At 37.2% G+C, this 22265-nt stretch overlaps 1 protein-coding gene across 10 annotated transcripts in view; it reads right to left on the bottom strand.

The window, feature by feature from the left end:
• Window positions 1-555: 555 nt before the first annotated feature.
• PHLDB2 (pleckstrin homology like domain family B member 2) overlaps window positions 556-22265 on the bottom strand; it is a 79198-nt gene continuing 57488 nt past the window's right edge. For 3 of the 10 annotated variants that reach the window (XM_067466650.1, XM_067466649.1, XM_067466648.1), the window contains 12 exons: window positions 22071-22214; window positions 20695-20862; window positions 17746-17880; window positions 16625-16724; window positions 15839-15853; window positions 13530-13565; window positions 12301-12508; window positions 11076-11166; window positions 9454-9600; window positions 6644-6863; window positions 4676-4761; window positions 556-3040 (listed from right to left, as the gene is read on the bottom strand). In XM_067466650.1, the coding sequence (XP_067322751.1) occupies window positions 2900-3040; window positions 4676-4761; window positions 6644-6863; window positions 9454-9600; window positions 11076-11166; window positions 12301-12508; window positions 13530-13565; window positions 15839-15853; window positions 16625-16724; window positions 17746-17880; window positions 20695-20862; window positions 22071-22214 (1491 nt within the window). In that variant the 3' untranslated portion in view covers window positions 556-2899. The remainder of the gene's footprint in view (window positions 3041-4675; window positions 4762-6643; window positions 6864-9453; window positions 9601-11075; window positions 11167-12300; window positions 12509-13529; window positions 13566-15838; window positions 15854-16624; window positions 16725-17745; window positions 17881-20694; window positions 20863-22070; window positions 22215-22265) is intronic. The other 7 variants (XM_067466651.1, XM_067466652.1, XM_060770641.2 and 4 more) reach the window with 5 other exon arrangements.

Here is a 22265-nt window from a genome sequence, read left to right as displayed (position 1 = left end):
CTGTTTAAAACGTTTGAGGACCCCTGTTTTAGAGGAAGGAGATGGAAAACCAGTCAGGATTCTCTTAGCCTATGAAATTGATGGGGATGCCATAAATGAATAAGCAACTTGAACATGAATAAGCAACTTGAACATACAATCACAAGAGAACAAAGGACCTGATTCACATACATCTAACAAATGGATTTACTACTCAAGTGTTTTCAATTTTCAGAGTTTTCTCCCCATGGATTTTGGAATACTTGCACACAGTGGTCATCAGTCCCCATCTTTAATGGAGATAGATAAGGCATGGGCAAACTTCATCTCTCCAGCCTGCTTTGGACTTCAACTTCCACAATTCCTAACAGCTGGTAGGTTTCGTACCTACAACAACCCAGCTGGTAGGCTGTTAGGAATTGTGGGAGTTGAAGTTCAAAAAACCCGGAGGACCGAAGTTTGCCAATGCCCAAGCTAGATGCAACTTGTAAAGCATGGGCTGGTTTGAAGTCAGATTAAAGTGTATAATGATAACACAATCTGTTAGTGAGAAATCAGACACATTGTTTGAAAAGCTACTATTGAACATTTGTTTAGATTTTATTACAACATGCAAGATACAAAACAAATAGAAAACCTGTAAAATTGTACAGATATTCAAAATACATGATAGAAAGTATATAAACCAAACCCATTTGTGTTTTGCCTTTTTTCAGACACTGCAATTACAATCAAATCTCTAAAGCAAATTAGTTCTTTTACAATCAGTGAGATCCAGATGTAGTCACAGATTGACCCACTGAAGTCAATGGGGCATAAGTTTTGCAAGGTCATAAATCCAATCCATTGTCTCTGCCTCGCTTCATCTTCAGCCAGATTTTATTCATGACAAATCAGATGTAAGTTTTAATCGGCTCAAATTTTGTTACGCAATCTTAAAATCATTTACTATAAAGTAGTTTACTGATTTTAAGTGAATATACCTTTTAAATTCAGATCATAATCACACTTACAAGTATTTTTTTTTAATTAGAGTCACATTCAAGTAAATACATTTAGGACTGTGAACTCTTACAACTACGCTACTGCCACACTGTGACATTTAAAAAAATCCAGCTCTCTTCACACGGAATATACTTTAGGATTACAGCCATTTCAGAAAATGTGATTTAATATTTATACGTTTTAGAAACAGAAACATTTTTAGTTTATTGCATTGAGAAAAACATATGGCACAAAATCCAATTATTAAAAGAGGATATCAAACGCAGACCTGAAGTTCAAAATTCAATCAATCATCTGAATACAATATCCAAGACTACAGAGGCATTTTAAATTGGAAAAAATCTCTTAAGAAATATATAATCTTTACAAGAGAGGTATGGCAATCCATTGCATGAAAACATCAACCATTATGGACTGTTGGTGGGTTGCCACTTTAAGACCATCAAACTGGAACTGATCCACTGGATCTGAAAAGTTGCTTCCCACTGTTGTCAGGTTTATTTTCTTATTCATTTCTGTCCAGCACTGTCTATTCTGACTTGAGGATTTAAGCTTTTCTTTATCTCTTTGTTTAAATAATGCCCGGGCTTGAACTTGGGACCTTTTATATGCAAAGTAGGTGATCTAACACTATCTCTTGCATCATTTATTTGATAACCAGGGAAATCAAAAGTAATATATACTTTATCTAGCTGGTAGGAAAATAATATATTTATATTCCAATCAGCCTTCCATATTTGCAGGTTTAACTATTGTAGATTTGATTATGTGCAGATTTCTCTCTAGGTCCTCTTATGGTAATTCTATGGACCACCTCTGTCTGAAGTGAGGACCTCACTACCTCTGAGGATGCTTGCCATAGATGCAGGCGAAACGTCAGGAGAAAAATTGCCTCCAAAACATGGCCATATAGCCCGGAAAAACCTACAACAACCCAGTGTAGAATCAACCATAGTCTTGACATGGAAGTATTGAGTTTGTGAAGAGCTTCCATGGGACTTCATGGCATTTCCTTCTCCCATTTCTACCCTATTATGTATGTCTTATATGGGATCTAGATATTCTAGTATCTGCTAGAAATGAAGGAATAATGCTGTGGATAAAGCAGATGGTTTTCACTTTTGAAGAAATTAACCAATAGAACGAAATCATTACAAAATGAGCATGACAATAAAAAATCATTTGATATTGTTCTTGGAAGAAGGTTTTTGAAATGTTTCAAGAATATTTTGAAAGTTCTTTCACATGCATATCTGAAGCATACTCATAGCTTGTGTCCAGTATTTGCAAATTAAAAAGTGAATGGTAATATTTTTTGAAACTTCATTACTATGTATGAAAGATTTTAAAACCCTCATTGCGCAGATGCTAAATCTCATTGTAATAGTATGAATCTTTGGTGATCTAGTAAATTAAAACAGAAACACCACACATTGTAGTTTAAAATGTGTTATAAAATACTTATAAAATTAAAATTGTATAGAAATCCCATACATTAAAAAATTAACCATCATAACTTTCCCTTTTTCTTCTTAATTTTGAAATACTGGAAATATACCAACAAGGTTCAAACAAAGAAGTTTGTTTTTTATTAAGAAAGTTCTGCATGATAAAATCTGCAGGGAAATGCCATAGAATCTGCTGGGACAGGCTTATGGCAATCTGATTATCCATTTTGGAGCACCACAATCTTTTAAGCAGCTTTTCTTTTCTTCTGCTATGACAGTGATTAACATATCTAAGAATTAATTCTGCCTTACACAGCATGGGTTTCATTTTGGACGACAAAGGTAGGCAGATCTGTGCGTTCTTGCTATTTTGTGATGCTCATCAAATGTGACAGAATATGGCTTGCATCCCCAGATTTGAGGCTGTTATTGCATTATGCCCTGCCAATGGACTTTTGCACCGTTTTCTACAACATGAAGTGGGTATAGCCTTCTGCTCCGGTCACGATTACGTCCATCCATATCCGCATAGCTTCTGGTGTTGGGGCTACCATGTAATATATTCTGTCATGAGTCTTAACACTGAAGGTAAGCAATGGATTAGGACTCTATGAAAAAAGAAAAATACACAATTTGATCTCTTGGACAAGTTAAGCAAGATGGCTCATATTCTCTGGACTTTTGGAAAGTACAACTTGCACACATTTTTTTTCTACTGACTATCACAAAGGGTAGAAAAGGCAGTTCCCCCTCCCTCGCCTCACATATGTGTTCGGTGTAACATATGAAAAATTCCATGTAACACTGAAGGAATAATTTCTGCTGGTACTAAATACCTCAAAAGTTAACCTGTGCAGACTCCTACTAATTGGTCAGGAAGCCAATTCCTCCTAGCCACTTCTCACCTTTCACAGCAAACTCAAATACCTTGATTTTCCCCCTGCAGTTCCTCTCAAAATGGTGGCAAATAGGGATATCTTGTAACTTCCAGTTTTGAGAGGTACTGCAGAGGTAATGGAAGAATGTGGGAGCAGTACTACCCATATGTTGCTATTTATGTGTGAGTGTGTGTGTCTGAGGGGTGGGATGGGGTTCTGTGTGGTTTGAAAGGAGGGGAAAGCCTGAAAATCACTATTTTTTACGGGGGTGGATTTTGTGGGTGTCGACCACTGACAATAGAAATATAGGGACAACAAAAATATCTTCATGAGCTGCAAGGAAGAATCTGAAACTAGTTCTTCCTCCATTTCTCCAGTGTTTGAGCAGGAGATCAAGCACCTTCCAAAGTTCTCAGGACTATATTATAAGTGAAATTTATAAATTGAAGACTTTGGGCCCTTCAACACATGCTGTAAACCCCAGAAGTAACCAGTTTAAAAGGGTGGGAGGGATTGGGTTAAGAGGTTAAAAACACATATTAAAAAGGTGTGCTTGTAACTTGATTCTGGCTGAAAAATGCATACCTTTGCATGACTATATCTCTGCAGTTATGCAAAACAAAACAAACAAAAAAACCCTCCAAACCTCCCAAAACACAAAAACAAAACAGTCTTTCCTCCTCCCCCCCCCCCCCCGTATAGATGCTCCAGATCACATGCACTTTTAAAAAACCTGAAAACAATTGATCGAGTTGTCAAACGGACATGCAGGTGGTTCAAGGGAAGCACAAATGGAGCAATTAGAACTCTCTGAAACTTTCTTTTACATTTTATAATCTTAAACAGAGGTTGAATTAACAATTGGGGAAGAGAGAGGTCCAACAGAATTCATTCCGTTATGCGCTGGACCTCATATGCAAATCTGCTTATATTTATATTAAGATATTCGCATGTGCACATGTAAGGTCCAGCACATATTGAAGTGAATTTTAGTTTTTTTAAAAAAACTTCTGCCAGATATCTTCCGTCTATCCTTTATCTTGATCCACTTCAAAAGAAGACTGCGTGGATGGCGGGGGAACATTTTCTGGGACTGACAGGTCTGCTGTCAGGTCCTGGGATTTTTAAACCCACTTTTAAAATATGGATTTTGGCGCAGTCTGGAAGTGCCCTTAGAGGCCAGTTTCTAACCATATAGTTACCTCTTATACCATCAGAGATGTGTGCTTCTCATCCATAATTTCTTTATAGCCTACTTCAGCCCAGTATAAAGTATCAACATATAAAAAACAGTGATATAAATATCTATAAAATTTACAGAATGAAATAAAATTAGTATATATGGGATAAAAAGGACTTTTTTACCTTATAAGCATTTTTTAGATGGTCGTAATAGACTTCTTCAATGGCTTGAAAATAAATTACTCCTTTTAATTTAGTTTCATGTTTGTCTGCAACAAGAGAAAGAAACTGGGTTGAGATGAAAACTCCACCACGGGGATTAAAGGATTAATTTTAACAATATGTTTTTTCCCCAGGAATAAAATGAAAAGGGGAATAACATGTTCATTTAGCCATTATTCTAGGAGAACATCGACTTCTTTCATTGGTATTATACATAGGTATTATACGTATTATATTATTCTAATTTAGCATGTACAGGATCCATAGATTACTTGGAAAGAGAAGCAGAGGACAATGCTGCCATATTTAGACAATTTATTTTGTCCACATCTGAGAAAAGCAGATTTTGGAAGGAACAGGCCACAGGTGGTCCCAAAAGGCTATAAAGAATTCCAGGGTCTCTGGAATATCCATGGATGTAGTTCTGCTTTTCTTTAACCCTAGTTTGTCAAGTGCTACTATCAAGAGTGAATTGAAATATTGCTCATGAGGGAATGTATGATCTTAGGTCAATGAAAAGCAGGATTATTTTATGGACTTTTTGCAAGATAAGGACCATATAAACTCCTTCAGTTCCCTACTGTGGCAGAAGGTAACACAGCTGTGGATTCTCCTGTCTCTTTATCCATAGTCCTGTTGTTCCTCTCATTTTTGGCAGGCTCTAGCATAGTGTTTCTCAAACTGTGCTCCTCCAAGTGTTTAGGACTTCTGCTCCCAGAAATCCCATACAGTTTACAAGATTGCTGTGAGTTTTCCCATGTTCCAGAAGCATTCTCTCCTAACGTTTCACCCACATATATGACTGGCATCCTCAGAGGTTGTGAGGTCTGTTGGAAACTAGGTAAGTGAGGTTTATCTGTGGAATGTCCCAGGTGGAGAAAGAACTCTTGTCTGCTTGAGACCAATCTGAATGTTGCAATTGGCTTTTGGATTTCAACAGCTCTCCACTGAACAACTACCACTCTAACCCCTACCATATCAAACTATACAGAGAAGCCACTGAAATCCACAAGCATGTGGACAATTTCAACAGAAAGGAGGAAACCATGAAAATGAACAAAATCTGACTACTAGTATAAAAAAAAACCCTCTATAATCAAGACAGTAAATAAAGAGCAACACTCAAAAAGCAGGAGAATTCCAGACAATAATCAATCAGGGCCAGCTAACACCTCTAAACAAATTACACTTGGTTCGGCACCTAGGTTTTTAATTGCGTCACGGTGTCACTGTTTTACTGTTCTATTGTTTTGCTTGATGTTTTATTATTTGCTTATTAGTTTTACTGTGTATTGTATGTTGTTGTTGTCGGCGGCCTCGGCCTTTGTAAGCCGCATCGAGTCCTTCGGGAGATTTTGCGGGGTATAAATAAAGTTAATAATAATAATAATAATAATAATAATAATAATAAACCAAGGATTCCCCCAGGCAGCAATCAGTCAGGGTTTGAAACCGCAAGGCCATTAAATGCCAATTTCAACATTCACACTTGCCTCAAGCAGACAAGAGTTCTTTCTCCCACCTAGAATCATAGAATCATAGAATCAAAGAGCTGGAAGAGACCTCATGGGCCATCCAGTCCAACCCCCTGCCAAGAAGCAGGAATATTGCATTCAAATCACCCCTGACAGATGGCCATCCAGCCTCTGCTTAAAAGCTTCCAAAGAAGGAGCCTCCACCACACTCCGGGGCAGAGAGTTCCACTGCTGAACGGCTCTCAACCTGGGACATTCCACAGATATATAAACATCATAGGGAGATGAGCCCTTTGTGAATTGGAGGATTAGAGAATTCTGAGTGTACAAAACAATATATGAACGGACAATACTTGGAAAACAGAGAGACAAATCTGAAATTACACATTGCGGAACGGATACAACACAACTGATACATTTCAAAATGTCCATCAAAGCAGAATGTACCACTCACCTGCATAATAAGAAAATGTTCTCTTGTTTCTGTCAAACACAAACCATCGCTTTTTCCATGTTTTGATTTTGCCTCCCATCTTAATAAGAAACCCTCGGCAGGTCTTCTCAGTAAGTGAAACATGGTAACAGGTCTCTATGTTGTGGCCAGCTGTCTCTATGTGGCTGCGTAGATCAAAATCCTCCTTTCTGACTGGCAAGTAACGAGTCAAGGGCCGAGACTAATTAGAAAAAAACATAAATATATGTTTCTATCAATGATTCGTTTCTCATTTGAAATAAAATACCCAGCATGAAATTTTCTTTCGTTCTTTGCATTGTGTAGGAATGTGTAAAGGAGCAATTTCTCTGATATATGTATGTTGGCAAAAGCTGAAATATTTTTGTTTATTTCAGGGATTTTTTAAAAAATACATCAGGGTCAAACTAAGATGGCATGTCTCACTGCAACATTTTAGCGACTAGTTTAAGTCAACTTTCTAACACAGTGACTGAAACACTCAAGGGCTATTAAACACATTCCCAGGATCAATGGATTTTAGCAAGTTGGTCAAGAATTTTAAAATGTTCTTTTTGCAGCAGTTTTGATGCAGTTGATTAAAAAAGCAAAACCCAATAAGCTATGACTTGCAATTGGTCTTTAGAAAATGGATAGAAGCATGGTTATGCACTCAGGCGTTTGGCTAGTGCAATATGAATTTGGCAAAACAATATTAATGATGGCGGCAGGACTATGCATTACGTTTTAAAGTCTTATTATATGTATATGTTTTATTGTTTGTATTTTGCTTTGTTGTATATCAGATATATTGTTGAACTGTGGCATCAAATTGTGCCAAATTATGTAAGCCACTCTGAGTTCCCCTTGGGGTGAGAAGGGCAGGGTATAAATGGAATAAAGAAATAAATAGGTTTGTGAAAAATCAGATAATTTCCAGAATCCCCTGGACAACTTGGCCTCTGGGAAGTGTTACTAAAAAGGTAACTTCCTCAAATAATGAAATGAAGCATCACAAACATCTAACATCAACACAAACCTTTTTACCTGAGGCAGTTATCAAATGCTAAGTGATGCAAATAGATTATGAATGGCTGTACAGAGCACCGGCAAGCATTTTAGAAAAAAAAATTTTTCCATGTCCTTTTGTTCTACAGAATTCTTTGAAACTGCATTTCTGTCAACTCTTTAAAATAGATCTTTCTTTCAGTTGTATCTCAACATCTACACATTTAATTTAGTTGGCGCGCCTACAATTGTACAATTATAGATTTCATTTTCATTACATTCAGATGACTGCATTTTCTATCAAGCATCACAACATCTATCATCATGTAGACAGTCTAATGTCCAATATCTCGAGCTTACAGGATTGCAATGTGAAAGGTCAGCCCAGCTTTCATGACAATTGAACTGAAGTTCTATTTACTCAGTGTTTACAACTGAAAAACAATTGCTGCATCGTTCTAATAGAAGCATTCATGCTGCACTGCCAAATCTTTGCCAAATATTCCAGTCATTTGTCATACTATAAATATGACTGAATATGAAAATCTTTGTTTTATTGCACTGATTTATGCCATTGTTTTACCTCTGATTCACTACACTTTGACCAGCTGTAGTGTGACATCTTTTTATGTTGCTGTCCTGGATAATTATAAATTAATATAAGCCACACTATATGTACAACTAGCTTTTCCACTGCTGGAAGGGAGGCTATGGAGATTTTCTGCATTATTTTAGGATATTCAGAAAGGGAGAGATGCCATATGACTGTAAGCATGCAACTTGAGCATTAAGACAGGGCTTCACTAAAGATAATGATGATGATAATAATTCTTCCAGCATATATATCTCATTTGCTTTGTCATACTGACATAATAATAACAATAACAATAATAATAACTTTATGTATATTCCGCTCTGCCCCCCTGTACAGTATACACATATACAGGCAAACATTCAATGCCTTTTACACAGTGAACAACAATGACATACAATACACAAACAAAGGCAAAGGTTTCCCTTTCCATCTCTGGCATCTGGAGGCGATATTTCAACTCTGGCCATGGGGAGGTGCTCTTGTTCCATTTTCCATGCTGAGGAGCCTGTTGTCCATAGACCCTCCTAGTTGTGTTGCTGGCAAGGCTACATAAGAACTTTTTATCTTTCTGCCAAGGCGGTACTTATTGATCTACCCACATTGCATGTTTTCGATCTGCTAGGTTGGCAGAAGCTAGGGCTAACAGCGGGAGCTCACCCCGACCTGCAGCTTCGAACTGCCAACATTCCAGTCAGCAAGCTTTCTGCAGCTAGCGGTTTAACCCACTGTTCTACCACTGTAGGTCCCAACCTACCGCAGCCCCAATGTTCTATAAAAGTATTTCAAACTCACAGCACATGGAAGCAATTCACACACTGCACGCAAGTTTAGGAGGCTTTTACTGGTGTAATGGCAACATACTTTAAATATGTCTCTTGCAATGTCATGCTCAGCTCTTCCAAAAGTGAGGTAATAACTTCTTGGGGAGAATGATGGGAAGGAATGGCTACAGGTATTGTCCTCATGTGCAACAGTTTTTTGCAAACAGCTGAATAGTACATGAGCACATGGCATTAATGGGAAGAGCACAAAAGGGCAATTAGTGTGTGTGTGTGTAAAGCAGAAAGAGAAAGGATGGGGAAACATGCTCTGTGAAAGGGGGACACCCAGTATGGGGGGCATGGCCCTAATTAGGTTGAAGAGTAGTCCAGCCTTGCCTAAAGCTAGTTCTTTACTATTTCTGCCATAAGCCATGAAAATGATCACATACCTGATGTCGTTGTTTTTCACGAATCTTAACTTCTTTTTCAATGAGTTTTTGTCGCTGGCTGGTTTCTTCTTGCAGTCTTTTCTCAAGCTGCTCTCTGCGACGCTTTTCATCTTCTAATGCTCTTTTTTTAGCTTCCATTTCTCGTTCCTGTAAGGACCATAACAAAGCTCCTTTTTAACAAAATTGTTCAGAACTGAATAAATTCATACATCAGCATGGAACTCTGAAATTCAGATTCGCACTGCCTCACATTAGGGTGAAGTTGTTTAATAATTGTGCCTTTTGTGCTGATGGAAGATGATGATTGTTTACTTTGATGTATTGCTTTTTGATTTTCACTTTGTATGTATTATATTGATTTTGGTGTAAGCCGCTCTGAGTCCTTGTGGAGAGGGGGCGGGATATAAATAAAGATGATGATGATGATGATGATGATGATGATGATATAACTTCTCTTCTAAGAAACCAGTCTTAAAATTAAACTTTCAAGAATACTAATTTTAATATTAGAATCACAAATCTACTAGAAATGTTATGCTCCTTGTCAACTTTTAACATTCAGTAGTCTGTTTTTCTTTTCTTTTCTATGAATTAGAGATGATATTACAATATGGCTGTTATTTAATAACGGGACCATTATATATAAAATGTTGAGGTCCTGGCACGCAATAAACATTGAGCAGAAATGTTTAATGCGATTGATCCAATTTGAAAGTTTTTCATTCCTTTGAATTTTTGTTAAGATTTTTGTGCCTATACATTTGCGAACAGGAATCGCCAATGTATATTAAAACAGATGTCAAAAGGTGCAGCGTTGTGTGCCCAGGGCCAACAACCAGAAGTTATGGCTGAATACAGTGCCAGACCCTGAGATAATACTTTCAAACAACAAACAAGCATTATGTGTGAGTCACAGGCTAAGTTTACCATATATGCATTAAATATTACTCATGTGCACTTTGTTATTATCTGCTTAACTCTGAAGTTCTGGTGCTTGTAATAAACTTGTAATAAATCTATCTCGGCCAGTGCTGTGAGTAGGTTGAACTGAAACCACTGCTTGGGTTTGGTAGGTCATTTGGCTAAAATAATTGTTTGTCTTCCTGGTCAGTTTCAGGGCTCATCCTAGATGCATGTGCTTATTCATGTTAAAGTTGTGCTCAAAGCAACACTGACAACATCTGGCAAGTGTTCTATAAAATGAAACAACTTTTCCAGATAATGAAGGAACAGGCAAGATGGGTTAGGCAGCACTGGCATTTGTGATCCTCTGACAGTAGAGAGAAAACATGAATGAAGGGTGGTTTCTAATAGACCCAATTCAATAAACTTCAAGCTAAATTTCAAGGCTCCTTCCTTAAGCAGACCTTTTAGTCTTGAACACGATTTCATCAGAATATTTTTTCAGAAAGAGTTCATCATATGTCTCCATGTATCCCTGTGCCACCCAGTGACTCAATGAGATAGTGCAGGCTATGAACAATTTACATTAAAGATAATTTATTTTTGAAATAATAACCCAGAGATGCACACTTGGGATTGATATAACATGCGGTTTTAGGTTTTACGTTTGAAAGCCAAGTGAAAACAGACAGGTACACTTTCATTTATAGATACATTACCCTGGATTCAAGCAGTCGATTCTTTTCAGCTTGAGCTTGTTTCAAAAGTCTTTCCATCTCTTCTAGTCTTGCAACATTTGATGTACTAGCACTATAAGGAATAAAATAAAGAAAATAATTCGATACTGGGAATATACCTCTAACTTTTTCTGTCAATAATTTGACAGGGTTTTTCCCCCAGGGAAATAGAAAAAAACACATTGCAAAGTATGATTTGTCTGGCAAAGCAAAATAGTTTAACAGGACAAACAGCTCAGGACACCCCTTTAGTTTGTGTATTAGAATTTTTTATGAAACCTCGAACGCTGAACTCAGGATTAACCTACTGCTGTGTTATTGTATTAATGTGTATTGATGTTTTTAAATTCTTAATTTGTAATTGTTTAATTTGTTTATATATGTATGTATATGTGATAAAGGCATCGAATTGTGCCTTCCCCTGTAAGCCGCCCTGAGTCCCCCCTCGGGGGTGAGAAGGGCGGGGTAAAAGTGACGGAAATAAATAAATAAATAAATAAATTTTATGTACTACTAGCCGTCCCCTGCCACACATTGCTGTGGCCCAGTCTATGTATATGTGTTTTGTGTGTGCATAAATGTGCGTTTGTGTGTGTGTGTGGTTTTGCGCATGCGTTGTAATGTGTGTGTGTGTGTTTTTTTTTTTTTGTTTTTTGCTTTTTAAGACACTTCTGCTGTGTTTTTCAGTGTTTTATAAGTGATGGTCACTTGTTGGCCTGATAGTATATTGTGTCCAAATTTGGTGTCAATTCGTCCAGTGGTTTTTGAGTTATGTTAATCCCACAAACGAGTATTACAATTTTATTTATATAGATATTATTTAAATATTTTAATCCATGTCAGTGAAAAAATATATTAGTGACTTCCAGAATAAGGAAAGGACAGAGATCTGCCTTCCAGTTTACAATCTATATGACAAAATACAAAAGGAAAGAAGGATGGGCGGAATAAAGAAAAACAGAAACTTGGGAAACACTTATAGATGCTATAGTTCTTATAAATGGCCAGATGAGACAAAAATATTTCTCATTGATGAAATGGCTGCTTTGGCATGAAAGTGAGGAAAATTGAAAACTGGTTTCTCACGGGATGATTGAGCCTCCCCCCCCCCCCCCATCCCCTTCCAACTGAAGAAACTGCATTAAAAGGTTCTTTCTCTTATAATGCACATATTATCTATCCTGCATTTGTTGCTAAAATAATTTACCTGGAAATATTATCTGGAGAACAGGCAGATATACTGGTTTCCATGCTGTCAGAACTGTCTAAACTCAGAGTGTCAAAGGCATGGTCCTTGAAACTATGATCAGGATAATGGAACGTGTTCAGGTATACATTTGACTCAGAGGCTGTTCTGCTGTAGAATTCAGGGGACTTCTGGTTTTGCTCTTCACATATGTGTTGCTGATTATAACCTAGAATAAACAATGCAACATATTAACTGAGTTGCCTTCATTGTGAAAGTTCCTATATCAAAACCATCACAGGTATATTGAACTACCGTATATACTCGAGAATAAGCAAAGTTTTTCAACCCTGTCTTTAGGCTGAAAAAGCACCCCACACTTGAGGCAAAATTATTTATTATTTTATTCTGTTATTATTATTATTATTATTATTATTATTTTACTCTATTATTATTACACTGATGATTTTACTCTATTTATTACTATTATTATTAAATTTATTATTTTGCTCTATTATTGTTATTATTACATTTACATTGGTTTTACTGTATTATTATTTTTATTACATTTATTATTTTACTCTCTTTATTATTATTGGAAGGATACTTAAGTATATTTACATTAAAGAAGGATAGAATAATGGTTTAATCAGAGTTGGACAGTCTTATCTTAAATTACAGTTTTACGTAAATATTCAAAAACATTTAACCTACTGATGCCTCAATTAATGTAATTTTATTGGTATCTATTTTTATTTTGAAATTGGCCAGTCACTGCTGCATTTCCCACCCTCGGCTTATACTCAAGTCAATACATTTTCCCAGGTTTTTTGTGGTAAAATTAGGTGCCTCAACTTATATTCGGGTCAGCTTATACTTGAGTATATGCGGTACTTTCCATTCTGAGTTTCAAGCAATACTACTTTTCATTAGTATTTTTTCTCATTGTAGTCACAGAAAACACACCATGCTGGCCTTTCTAATACCTGACATAAATCACAGGGTTGCTTCATAGTTTAATGTTAAAGAAGGTGGCAAAATCGCTTTATGGACAAGAAGATTCTAGGAGATACAATCCAAAATTATGGATTTTACAGGGATATCCCTGGCCCACTGCATGTAAATGTATGGATAGATATAACATGCAAATTTAAGAAAAGCATCACAAGCACATTATCTACCCAAGGTTTTTGTTAACAGTTATAAAAATTATTATATGGATGCATTTTACAACAATGGGTTAAAATTACCTTTATTACTTGTACTTTTGGAATGATTAATTGTTCCTTTTTTTAAAAAAAATGTTGTTGTAAAGGAGAGAGAAAAGAGACAAATTACTGTTGAGCTACTATTTTGTGACTTTTGGTTAGCAATCTAAATGAAGCCATTGAAGTTTTTCACATGCTGATTGTTATGTTAGCCAAGCAACAGCTCCTTCATTACATGCTGCGAAATTTAAAATGACTTTGAAAAATGACATCTTTGGACATTTCAAAAATATATGCAGTAAATAACTAAAGCACACAAAACAATTATAACCACAATATAATTGTACTGCTTAAAAATATTCCCAATAAAGAAAAAATGGGAAAATACTACATTTGAATATGCAGCCAGAGCTTTGAAACGTTTCCAAGCTCTGTAGTATCAGTTTAGAACAGGCATGGGCAACTTTAACCCTCCAGATGTTTTGGACTGCAACTCCCACAATTCCTAACAGCCAATAAAAACACCTGGAGGGCCGAAGTTTGCCCATATCTGGTTTAGAAGCTAGGCGTTAACAGATTTGCCCCATAAATGTGATAGAATTTTCCGAATCAAAAAAAAAGATAACATGTGATACAGAGAACTGAAAGTTGTGCAGTGGGAAATAATAACGAATAGGGACAAAACTGATCAAAACTACTTTATTTATTTATCAATGCAAACTTTGCAAATGTGAGTACAGGAAGTGGAAAGGAAGAAGAAAAAAGGGAAGATTGTGAATAGAAACATGGAATGAAAAAGTAAGTGGTTTTGGTCAGGACCTTTAGTAAATGTATTGCCATCAGTGGAGTTTCAAGTTAGCCATGAATAAGTTCAGTTCCAATACTTTCATTGACTCTAAATATAACTAATTTAGGACGGAAATGTAGGGAAAAGTATCTGAAGGTTGAAATATGTAAACACAAAACAATCTACGGTATCTCAGATTACTAATTTAGAGGAAACTAAGTAATCTGTTCCATTTACCATTAATCCTCAGAGACATGCAAAACTACATTTAATGGGGAAAAAAGTTTAGAGATAAACACAAAGACCATTGCCAGAAACAAAGAAAATCACAACAGTGCTGGTTATTTCAAACTGTTTATTTGCCAATGCAATGCAACAAGAAAGCAGTGCTGAAATCACGATTCCCAATGTCTTTCTTTTTTAGTGAAAGAATAATTGTCAAAAAGTTCCACACATTTTATCCTCTGAAATCCCTGAATTCTGTGTATGGAAATAGAAGTACTTTCTAAGATTGCTATAGAATTGCTAACTCTGCAAGAATAAAATTGTTTGTCGATGGGACTGGTTGCTCTACGAAGTTGTTACTTCTTCTGTAAAATGTGGGTGTTGTAGCCATATAATCTTTGCCCACAATCAACACAAGAGTATCTCTGCTTTCAGGGGTTGGATTGGTGAGCATTTTAACATTTGTAAACTTATTGGCCATACAGTACTGCTAATTGTATAAGCAGATTTTTAGGATTTGTGCCCTCCTCTCCTCGGTCAAAACAATAATCAGGCTTGTATGTTAACAACAGGGAATTTATAGGAAAATTAATATTTGAGGCTAGTGTTGTCAGAGCTAAGCAAGGAATTAGCTGGCCAAGTTTAGTAATCTTTCAAATTTGACTTATTTATTTTAAGCTTTGCTGATCATCACGAAGTATGTGGCAAGATTAGTTCTTTCAGTCGTCTTCGAGCATTTCTCGCCCTTATAAGCCAACAACAGAATGATACAGAGAATGGGAAGAGCCAGCTGGACCAACTCCATCCACTGATGTTGAGTCTGGAAAAGTTATTTTAACACTACAACTCCTAGAATACCACAAATAGCATAGCTGAGAGTTGCAGTCCAAAAGTAACTTTTCCAAGCTTTGCCCTATCACACTACTACAACCTTATGGATTGTGGGAATTTCCCATAATAGGGAAGAGTCCAGAAAGCCATTAGTTCGTCCCAATTGGAGTATACAACTGTAATCAATTGTTGAGTGGTGGATCAACATATAGGTAAAGCTCATTAATGAAATGTGCCTATTCTATTCAGTGCTAACAGCAGGAATAGGTCATTATAGGCACAGTTCAACATAATGGATATAGCTCCCACGTATTGCAGGCTTCAGTGTTGAGCAGGAAACCTCTAAGTGGACTACAGGAACTTTCTTGCCTTCCCAAAAGTTTCCAGTGTAGGAGGCATTTTACAATTTCAACATATGTTGGTTCGAACATGACTTGACAGTGTTCATTTCAAAAGTTACAACCACAAAAAGAAACTAATAATAGCACACGCAGAAAATTTCTCATACCTTTTTTGCCTTTTCCTGATTTTTAAGACATAAAGAATGATAAAAAAACATTTAAAATTAGATAAAAAATGTTAAAAATATTTTCCTAAGAGTTGCTATTGCAGAACATTTTCTCATTTATGCACATGTGATCCATAAAGCCACTTTATACTGGCCTATGACCGTAATAAAGTAAGATTTGATTTAATTTAATAGAGCATCCTAGAAGTAAGCATTCATATTTTAGTGAAACTTACTTTAAGGCATGTACGTTTTGAGTATAAATAATCTAACGTAAAAATTAAAGGTTGTATATTTTGACTATACATGTATGCAGATGCCTGGAATAAGACTCAATAAATTAACTGGGCTTTTTTGATTACACATAGCTAGAATTGCAATTTAGGATTTAGGACTGTCCTGTGTTGGCATCTTTTTAACAAACCCAAACTCTTGAAACGTACTCTGGTGCCACAGAAGCTACATATTTAAGGAGGCCACAAGAAAGACATCTGTGTGATTACTAGATTATTTTTCATATGCAATATTGTTTTTAATCAGCTTAACGCTGGAATTCTATATATTTTAATCCAAGAGTAAGTTTTATGGAATTCACTGAAGTAAAACCTCCTGATTGGTTGTTGGGATTGTTCATCTCAAGCAACAACAAAGTCATCAGAGTGTGGCTTTTATCTAAATTGATGCAGAATCACATATTCTCCAATTCTGACCAAATTTTAGTATGAAATGAGATTTCAACATAGTGCTTATGAATGTATCAAGATATTATTTTTAAAATCAAGTTACCTTTATGTGTTCTTCTTGATTCGGACTCTTTGGCCATAGATCCCAAGCAGTGAGGTAGTACACTACCACAGCTATTGCTTTGTCCAAGTGGGAGATGACCCTTCATGAAACATTGCAATTTTAGTCAACTTAAAAAAAATCCATTTCATTTATCCAAGGGAGAATGTAAATTCTTTATATGCATTTCACAATTTACTCTCCCTTCTGTACATTTCATTACAACTGCACTCCTCCTTCTTGGACTAAATTTCACAAGTAGTTTCTGCATCTGGAGCTTGTACAGATATACCTTAGTGTGCAAAGGGATCTTGTAGCACCTTAGTGAGTAACTGAAAGAAATGAATAGCATTTTTTTTTTGGTAGATTAAGGCCTTATCTTCACTGGCTGGCTAATTCGAGGACAGCATAGAATGGAATTTCTCCAGACTAGCCCTGAAGGTGGCCACACACACCATCCTGTACCCATGACCTGTCAGAGTGAAGAAAATCCAGTTGGGTTGAGACCACATTGGTCTCACTGAACGGAACCATATGTGTTGTCTCCTCTGTTGTAAAAGATCCTGCCCATTGTGGAAATCACTAGAGCCACCCATGTGTCCAGGAACGAAGAGGGTGGGCCAAACGTATAGTTCTATCCTTTTTGACATGCTGGGGCAGAGCTGATGAGGCAAACATATCTGCCTCGCCATTTTGCAGTTCACATATTCTCAGTAAGGGAATTTGGTATACAGCTGATTTCTAATCTGCTTGCAACAGTCAACAACACACAGCTACAGTAGGATCAGCTGGACCTTGCTTTCCTAGGGAAGCCCTGGCCCTTGAGCGCTCAAGCTGGAGGTCAGCTGTGACCAGCAGTGCTGTGGAATTCGAAGAGGCATGAATGGAAGGCAAAAGGGAGAAATGTGCCAAGAGGAAGGCATGTCAAGCCAACCCTGACTGGGAAAGTTATTCCTTTCCCAACTCCTGCTTAACTTCTGAATTTAGAAACGCCTGAAGCGAATCAGTCAACGTAAGAACTGCAGTACAAGAGGGACAAAAGATTGTCCCAGTCATATTCTAGTCCTTTTTTTGGACAATTTATTATTTATATGATACACACAAGCTGTACACACACTGCTCACCTTAACACTTCGTCCAAGAGTCGAACTACTGAAATGTGGCGATACAGAAGGAGCTGTTTTCTTGCGTGGCAAAGTATCACTCATATATGGGCCTTCTTTATGTTGCTTTCTCCTCTCTTCCAGATTTCGGAAATGCTTAAAATATATAAAATATCATGATTATACTGCATTCTAAAGGGCTGTAAAAGTCTTTAAAATCTCTGTGCATAGCTGGGGAAAAAAAGAATATAATTTTAAAATGTAGGCTGTGGTTATCTGAAAGATGATGCCTTCCCAGATAAGTTGTGTCTTTCAGTCCAACTAGCCGAAAGGGATGAGCTTACCTATCAAGATGAGGTGGATCAGCTGTTCTCATGGTGCAGGGATGATAATCTGGTTCTTAAGATCAATAAGACCAAGGAGCTCGTAGTGGGCTACAGAAAGAACAGGCCAGAAATCCAGCCCTTGGTCATAAATGGAGACCAAGAGAAGTTGCCCGTTTTAAGTTCCTGGGTGTCATTGTTAGGGAGGATCTGACATGTGGTGCTCATTTGGCAGCATTGGTTAAGAGGGCCAGCAGAGATTGTATTACCTGAGACTTCTAAGGAACCAAGAACTGAATGAAAAACTGCTGGTGACTTTCTACCACTGTGCTATAGAGAATGTCCTAACCTACTGCTTCTGCGCATGGTTTAGTAACTGCACAGTGGCAGATAGGAAGATGTTCCAAAGGGTCACCACTACTACACGGAGAATCACTGGTTGCCCTCTCCCTTCTTTGGACGAACTTTATAGGTCTCACAGTCTTAAGAAAGCTCAGAACATGCGTTGCTTTCTCAATCTCAGCCAGTACATTTTTTTTTAATTGTTACCATCTGGCTAACTAATTGATAAATGAAAAGGCAGATATTAAATATTCACTATTTAAATGCCAGGTTGAATTTAAAATCACATGAAAGCTGGGACGGTACCATCTATGAAAGAAACCATTGCAATTTTTTATGAACAGAAATTCGGCCTCAACACATTGTCCAATATTTTTAGTTTAAAAGAATATTGCACTTGATATTTATTCATAGCTGGAGCTACACATGCCAAACAACTATTAAAAACTATTTGCAGGCATATTTTAAAGCAATGCATTTTTAAAATTCATGCTATGGCAACACACACAAATGTAGATTAGTTCTATTAGTTCCAATATTTTTATCATATAAAATTATATCTTAAGTGTTACTTCTGTTAAATTCCTATGCCATAAAAATATAAGGGACATGGCCACAGTCCATAGTAACAGTGTTTTCTCAAAAATAGGAGTCTTATATTTACTTTTCCTCAAGAAGGCACATTATGGCTTAAGAATGGCATACCAATCTGCATTTATGTGATGATCTCTCTGGGCTCAGTAGCAGATTGCTTGCTGAAGTTTGTTCCCTATCCCCTGGTGTTGGTCTGGGGTGAGAGAGACCCAGACTGTTGATGGTCAGTGCTGGGGAGCAGCAGCTTTACTGGTGTTTGTGGTGGTGGGGGTGGGGAGTGAGAAAGACCCACAGTGTTGAGTAAAACGGCAGCCACAGCTTTACTTTTTCCCCCTGAGGACACACAATACCTAAAGCAGAGTGTCCTGCTCCTCACTTCACTGAGAAGACTTTTACGTTCACTTTCTCTCTCTACCTCTATGCCTCAGCTTGCAGCATGCACAGAACGAAAGAGACCTGACGGGGGACCTGACCTTGTATGCTGCATAGCCATGCCTATCACTATGTCTTATTTTCGGGGTATGGCTTATATTGCGCAAATGCTTAGAAAGCTTACAATGGCTTATTTTATAGGTAGGTCTTATTTTTGGGGAAACAGGCTATCACTGGTAAAACCACTGTCTGTTACTTCTCTGATTGCTGTTTCAGGTATAGAAGACTGGAGGTTGAGTGGACCAAAAATAGGAAAAATTAACCGGTGATTCAAGAGCTAGTTGATTTTTAAACACAGGACTCAAGCTAAATCAGGCATATGCAAACTTGGAGGGCCGAAGTTTGTCCATGCCTGAGGTAGATCAATTTCACTTTCTTGTAATCCTCATAGTGTTATGAATGCAAGTGAGGACCAAAGCTAAGCATTTCCCTAGATCCGCCAATACTTTGGGTTGAAAAATCAGGAAAGGTAAGCAAATTAAATGCAGAGATCCTCAGCTTTTGAACCATCACTCTTCTGAAAGGATTCCTGAGAGAACGTGAGGCAAACCCTCGTATAAAATCTGTCATGGTCAATACCTAATTATCAATTTAGTGTCAATTAACTAAACTGATCTCATTAACACAACATATGATATGTCAAAAGGGGGCGGGGTTGAATTTATTTTAGGTTTCAGTCTGAACTTTAAAAGAGGTGTCCAAGATGCTGGACTCTATCTCCAAAATAAGTTTAGTTCCTAGGATAAGTGTCTTTAAAGTTTGGACTAAAACCTGAAATGGATCCCCCTTGACACAAAAGTCATAAGATGCCAATGTTTAAGGAAGGTTATCTTGAAAATGTATACAGATCTGATAAGTCTAAAAATGTCCATGACTATCCAAATATCCTATTTAATGAGTGGCAGGACAAAATTCCAAAGAACAGATTCAATACTTCATCTACACACCAAAATTTTATCAGATTGAACAAGAATCTGTGGGATGAACATGTTGAGCCAATAAAAGACAGGAGTTGTGTGGACTAAGTTGCTGAATGTATTTCCCTAGCTGGGTGTTTATGTGGTTGTTTATATCTTCTGATTGAGCAGCTGTAGCTACAAAAGGGCACCAGATTCAGCCCAGTACTGCCACTTTCCCTTCATGCCAACCAGCCTATGAGCCAACAGCATTTTAGCTTCAGTGCTGGCAACTCTGCATGCACTCCATCAGGTTGGGACAGAAAAGTCCATGCAAAGATCACCACACTGTTATCAAGGCCATCTTGCTTCAGGCTTGTTACCTGTGACTGCCTCCGATGCTTCTTAGCTGGAAGAGGAGGCGGTGTGTCAGGTAAAGGACAAGGCTCTACATTTGCAGCCCTGACCTCAGGCCATTGGGCTGGTGAAAGTTGTGCAAGAGGACGAGGAGAAAGGGGGTGAGGAAGCACAAATCCAGGACAGAGAGGTGCCTTTAGTTTGATAGGAAAGAGAGAAATTATATTCGGAGCTCAATTTTTCTTTAACAAACAAGCTACAAACACACACAAACAAAGGATAATGCATTTATCATGGCACAAGCATTTGAGGACTACAGCCAACTAAAGTGTTTTTAACAGCTGACAGACAGAGAAAGAGAAGGGTTGTAGGGTTTTTTGAGGTGGCCAATAGACTTGGGACATAAAAAAACAACAAACAGAATTTAAAATGTATGGCTATGTGAAATTAAAAGCATGTTTTTTTAAAAAAAAAATGTTAAGCAAGCTTCTCTATCTTCCTTTTGTGGCAAAGGCATTTAGATTAAAATCTCAGACTGAGCTCATTATTTAGATACCGGAAAGCTTTACCTGCACAAACAGATAGAACCTGAAGAAATTTCCATGTTCTTGCCCTTTCCTCTACCCAATCCTTCTCCAAGGTAGTTAGAAGAAAGTGCAATCTAGATTCTAGTTACAATTATGCAGTACTTAATTGGTCATTCTTTGACAAATGGTAACATGGTTTAAAGTAATCTCTCTCTACTGGCTAACAAGTAATTTTCAAACCACAGAATATACCTGGGATAGTTAAGGAATTAGAGTTTATTTTAAACCACGATACCTGGTTTGCACATAATAATGAGCCAAAAATAGGCTAATGAGAAAAGGACATGGTTTATTCTTTTTTCCAGAAGCTTGGGTCAAGAGGAAACAGCTTATGAGCTTGACTCTTTGTGCAGACTACTTTCTATCTGGACTTGTAGCACTAATCAAAAAATAGTGTCAATATTTCAATACATCCCTTTTTGCAGCAAAAGATTGTTCCCCTAAGATACTAAACACTGTGACTGTCAATTCTTCAGGCAGGAAAGTATCTTGGGTCATATGTGTTGAATTTAACTGAATATGACATCTGTCTGGAAACAAAATGAAAGGTTGACCACATTAGATGGCCAAGTGGAGACCATATGAAATAAACACCATACAGTTTCTTGCTTATTTCTGCTTCTTTCTTCTGACAAGAAAGGCCTTATTCTATCTCAGATAGAGCTTATGTATGTATGAGAATCTAATCTTATTCTGAACGTCTATTTAAATATGGCAAATAAATAAATAAATAAATAACTTAACCTGAAAACACCGATGTTACAAAAAAAAGAATGCAAAAGGCGTACAAAAGGGGAAATGTCTCTCAAACCAACCTCTTTGTTTTGTGGCTGGCTCATCAGGCCAACTGTGGAAAGTTCAGTGGGAACAGCTTCAGCAGCAGTGGGGGGCTGAGTGGAAGGGGATATGTTCGTGGAATTGCCATATGGCTCATTAATGTCATTTACACTCATATAATCCTAAAAGGAGGAATTGAGATGTTAAACACAAAAAAGAAGCAAAAGCCAAAA

This window comes from Anolis sagrei, chromosome 3, assembly GCF_037176765.1.
Source record: "Anolis sagrei isolate rAnoSag1 chromosome 3, rAnoSag1.mat, whole genome shotgun sequence".
In the NCBI taxonomy this organism is placed as follows: domain Eukaryota; kingdom Metazoa; phylum Chordata; class Lepidosauria; order Squamata; family Dactyloidae; genus Anolis; species Anolis sagrei.
Note: the sequence above shows the minus strand (reverse complement) of the source record. Positions and strands in the feature narration are given on the sequence as shown.